Genomic DNA, 5,093 nt, shown 5'->3' with positions numbered 1-5,093 from the left:
ATATATATATTAAAAGTATTAATAATTTTTTTTATTCTCTCTATTTCATTTCTATATCTACTTCTCCTCTCAATCTATTTATTTTACAGCTACAAACTTATTGAATCTTATGAGAATGGACTAACTCACCAATATTCAAACTAACACATACTACTTTACTTGCTTCCCCTGTTATCTCACGAACACTGGCCTTTTATAGGCATGATTAATCAAAATAAAATAATAAAATAAGGCAACAAAAGTCTTCGTAATCGGTAATCTCATACAGTAGAGGACAAAATATTATTGGTGGCTACCAATAAATTGAGCTCGACCTTCTTGCGCATGATATAGATGTGTGACCACCGTATGCTTGCTATTTTCTGGGCTATGCACATGCTTGCTTTAATTATTTATTTGACCATCCTTTTATTCTCAAATGTGCTTTGCTAATATTTTCTGATATTGAAACTTGAAACTGGTACATATTTTGGAACAAGTTTAGGATTATTACATAATCCAACTACGTTGACCATTTTGTCAGATTTTGCTAATGTGAAGTAATTTGTAGGTTGAATACTTAGTTGCCTAACATAAAACACATGAAGCCACTGGCTTTTTTCTTATCCGACCAGAAAAGTTGTTATGACTTTCATGGAAGATTTTTTCAATTACAGGGGATTTGCTTAGTATACCTTAATAATAAAGAGGGCATTAAGTACAGAGTACAATCACATAGTACTACTAAGCACAGATCAAAGAAAATTTCCATCCACAAAAACAAATCAAATTCTATACGTAAATTATTTTACAAACAGATATTACAATCAAATTAACCTAAAATACACACATCGCACAAAATTACAAGAAAAAAAAGTTTACGAAACAGAGAACCTTCGTCTTCTGGGCTTGGATAAGTCAACAGACATATCTTCAATGTGTGACGTGTCCTTAGAGCCCTGCTTAAACGGATTCAACTTGCCCAGTTTCTTCGACATAGCTGAGAAGAACGTGGGCTTCTTCGTGGGCCCAGGCTCAGAAGATGTCGTTCCCGGCCCATTCTTCTGCATATCTGAAATGTACATCTTCATCTTCATCAGCTCCGATCGCAACTCCTCGTTCTCCCTCACAAGTGACACGTCAGTATGCAGCTGCTGGTTCCTCGTCGTCGCTGCCGTTACTGAAGCAGTTTTCGGGGATGATTTCCGATCCTCCTCTGCGCCACTTCTTATCTTCAACTGGTCGTAGTAGAGCGCGTGGAGAACAATCTGTACCGGCAAACGCTTGTTCTGCGACGCGTGCACGCGTGCTTCGTATGACAGCTTCAGTGGATCCATCACACTACACACTTTCTCCCTTTCAATCTCATCCAGGTTCGGATGCACCTGTAACACCAACAACGCGCGTGGAGTAAACGGTTATTCAGTTAGTTAAACTGTTACTATTGTTTGTTATTTAATTACACTATTATTTAGGGTAGTTAATTAAGTTCTAACGGTGCCGTTTAGGATCTGAAGCTTATTATGTACCTTGAGGTAGATATCCACGGCGCGGTAAATGTCATCATCGACTTTTCTCGCGTTTTTGGGGATGAGAACCGCGATGCCGTTGAACTTGGAGATGGTGAGATCGCCGTACGCGGCGATTTCGGCGAGGTAGACGTCGATGGTTTTGGCCACGCGGTGCATCGCGGCAGAGAAGTCTTCTCGGAATGTACCGGCACTGAACACCGACTCGCTCTTCTCCTTCTCCACGAATCCAGATATTATCCTTCGAACGCTGTCCAGATCGAGAAGCCTCTCGCCATCGTAGGTGAACGAGAGCACGAGGAGGTCGTCGACAGTCACGTGCTCTAGGATCTCCGAGATCCGCTTCTCAAGCTCGCGCTTGCAGGAGCTTGAGGCGGAGAGGTAGATTGCACAACGGAGGAGGCAGCAGAGGAAGTTGATTGGAAAAGCTGCTTTCTCGGAAGGGAAGAGAGAGACAATGGATTGGAGAATCTCGCGCTGCTCGGTCCTCGAATTGGAACTAGAATCGGAATCTGAAGAATCGCCGGGATCAGACAACTGGACTCCTGCCCCGCCACTTCGTCCGCCGGTCTGGTCGCGGACTAGCTCCCGGAGGGCGCGTTCTGTGTAGGTTATCAACGCACCGGCGACGGTGAGGGTCTTGGCGCCACGCTGCTTCATGGCGGCGATGACTTTTCCAAATGAATCCACGTCGAGTCCCGCAAGCTCCTCCGTCCACCAGTTTGGTGGCGATCGGCATGGAAAACTTGCCTCGCTGCAGGCCTTGGAGCTTACAGCGTCGATGCAGCGGCTCCGGAGTTTGATTTCGTCAGCAAAGGGGAGGAGCTGCTGGCACGATTTGAGTACGGCAACGGCGGCGGAGAAATTAGATAGTCCAACTTGAGTAAGGAAGTCCTCTGTCCTGCCGGCGAGGTTGCCATCGCAGTAGTCATCAGTCATCTGAAGAAACTCGGCGGCGCAGCGGAGGGCGGCGACGTTATAAACGGTTATCTCAAAGTTGACGCCGTAGCAGAACTTCGCCGCCTTCTCGAAAATCTCGGAGCCTCCGGGAATATCTGAGAGATCAATTTTGGTAAGGTCACTTTCCTGTGCTTCAATTATCAGCTTTCTGAGGTAGTTGCTCTTCGCCACCAGCATGAACTGTAATACGTTATTACAATTTCAATTAATCAAAACCATAATTCAATTCATTTTCACATGAACAACATCATCATATAACACACGATTATTATAACAACAATATTTGTATGTCATGCATGGCTTTGTGCTTAGAAAACTCCAAAACCATGGTTGTTAGCAACTCAAACTCTGGTTCTTCATTTGAATCCAAATTTTGGTACCTTATGAAGAGAATAACTGGCTTCTCCAACTTCAACTATAACATCACTGGGGATTTCTTGAGAAAATATCCTGCAATAATTAAAATGAATTTGTGGTAACATTAGATTATGATATTATTAATTAATTGTGGAACAATTTGAAAATGGAGATGTAGTGGAGTCCGTTACCATTGCCCAGTTCTCTCCATGGCAAGGGATTGTCTTCTATTGAGGTTTGAGGCCGCCATGAAGATGGTGTATATATAGCCTGGTTTTCTGCTTAGAGAGAGAGAGAGAGCGAGAGCGAGAGAGAGAGAAACAGTAGTGGGTTAGAGGGTGGGGGTCTGGCTATTAATATAAAGGAGATTGTGGATGATCCTGTAGCTTTACTTCATTATTATGATTTTATCCTCATGCCATGAGCTTGTCACTATGGTCATTGTCTATGATGTTTTCTTCTCATAAAAGAGGAGTTGTGTTATCTAACTTGTTTTAACTTTTTCTGTTAAGTGATTATTCCTTATTTCCTTAATGTGTTCTATGCCAGTTCTTTTTTCCTGCCCTACATATTGCTTTAGCAGCTTGCGGACAAGTGGGAATGAACTTGTTCAAGTTCAATTTTGACATTTTTCCCATTGACTGCCTTTGCCACACGGGTAATCCCTTAATTTTGTTCCCTTTTTCTTTTAAACTTTTGCTCTTAAATAATTTACTTGTTACTGAACTGTTTAAAAGCTTATTTTTGAAATTGAGGATTTAAAATTTAAAATAAAAAATAATTCTAAAAAATAGTAAATTTTGGCTAAAGATTATTTTCTCTCTAATTGACCTCGTTTAAAAAATTATTTTGTTTATCTACGCAAAACCAAAACTTTTATCCAAATATTATTAAGTGCGGTTTAGCTACTTATTTCTTGTTAAAATTTGTTATAACACAGGGAAAGGAAGGAAATAACTACGAGAATTCTTTACTGTAGTATAATAGAATTTTTTATTTATAGATATATATTATGACAGTTATAAATTGAAAAACTATTTCATATCTAAATTTAATAAGAAATAAATGTATTTTGTATTAGTGATATGTACTCGTTTCTTTAGTTTATTTTTTATTGAATAACACTACTTAAATTCTAAAGAAGAGAAGCAAAAGAATACTGCTTTTTATTTTTAATATAAAAGAAGTGTTAGGAATAGGAATGACAAATGAGTAATTAGGGAAACGCTGCATAAGTAACTAGGGCCAGTTGAGCCTTAGGAGTGCTCACTACTACGACCAAGTAAACTCTCAAGCACTCACACAGTCACACCAATACAACGGCTAAAGACCCTGGGAAGAAAAAAGGCCTAAAACGTAGAAAACAATTTGAGTAAAGTATCGATTTTTTCTCTAATGTTTGGAGTAAGTTTTAAAATTGTCCCTAATATTTGAATCGTCTTATTTAAGTCTCTAACGTTTTAAAATTAACTCAATGTTGTCCTGCCGTTAGGAATATGTTAACAGAATTGACGGCTGGATAAAATTGAAACAATTTTAAAACGTTAGGGACTTAAATAGGACGAATACGTTTGAGACAAAAACGATACACAGAAATAAATTTAAATTTTAACCTTTAATAATATCAATTTTTTACGGTACATAATTATTCAATTATTTTTTAATCACATATAAATAAATTATACTTAATCACATTAATTTTATTCTAAATAAATTTATTTTTTATAATTTTATTCTTAAAAATTTTTACTCATCATAAAATATTTGTAGAATGATTAGTACATAAACTTGTGGAAAAAAAATGATAAATATACAATAAAGTAATGTAATTCTAGTCATTTTACAAACATTTCATAATCAGTAAAAATCTTTAAGAAAATTTATTTAGAATCAAAGTAATGTGATTAAGTATATTTTATTTAAATATGATTAAAAAATAATTGAATAACTATGTATTGTAAAAGATTGATATTAGTAAAGGATAAAATTAAAATTTATTTCTATGTATCATTTTTGTCCCCAATGTTTTCGTCATATTTAAGTTTCTAACGTTTCAAAATCGTCTCAATTTTGTCCCGTCGTCAATTTCGTTAACAGATTCTTAATGGCAGGACAATATTGAGTCAATTTTGAAACGTTAGGTACTTAAATAGAACGATTCAAACGTTAGGGACAACTTTGAGACTTACCCCAAATGTTAAGGATAAAAACAATACTTTACTTTTTTTTTTCATGGAGGACCTCATGGCCCTTCCAAAAAATTATCGG

The 5,093-nt window shown here is 37.4% G+C and overlaps 1 protein-coding gene across 1 annotated transcript; it reads right to left on the bottom strand.

Moving 5' to 3' along the window:
• On the bottom strand, window positions 569-3,207 carry LOC107609250 (root phototropism protein 2). Its single transcript, XM_016311136.2, has 4 exons — window positions 3,017-3,207; window positions 2,849-2,918; window positions 1,509-2,648; window positions 569-1,364 (listed from the first exon to the last, which is right to left on the bottom strand). Exons 1-4 carry the CDS (start codon window positions 3,073-3,075, stop codon window positions 858-860), a joined length of 1,776 nt encoding a protein of 591 aa, XP_016166622.1. The 5' UTR covers window positions 3,076-3,207; the 3' UTR covers window positions 569-857.

This window comes from Arachis ipaensis, chromosome B07 (assembly GCF_000816755.2).
Source record: "Arachis ipaensis cultivar K30076 chromosome B07, Araip1.1, whole genome shotgun sequence".
In the NCBI taxonomy this organism is placed as follows: Eukaryota; Viridiplantae; Streptophyta; class Magnoliopsida; order Fabales; family Fabaceae; genus Arachis; species Arachis ipaensis.
Note: the sequence above shows the minus strand (reverse complement) of the source record. Positions and strands in the feature narration are given on the sequence as shown.

What these genes read in the sequence shown, in the direction of transcription:
- LOC107609250 (XM_016311136.2), bottom strand. Translation starts at nt 3,075, where the DNA reads ATGGCGGCCTCAAACCTCAATAGAAGACAATCCCTTGCCATGGAGAGA. An exon ending in ATGGAGAGAACTGGGCAATG is followed by an intron (nt 2,919 to 3,016) that starts GTAACGGACTCC and finishes TAATTATTGCAG; the next exon opens with GATATTTTCTCAAGAAATCC. An exon ending in CCGTGGATATCTACCTCAAG is followed by an intron (nt 1,365 to 1,508) that starts GTACATAATAAG and finishes TTGGTGTTACAG; the next exon opens with GTGCATCCGAACCTGGATGA.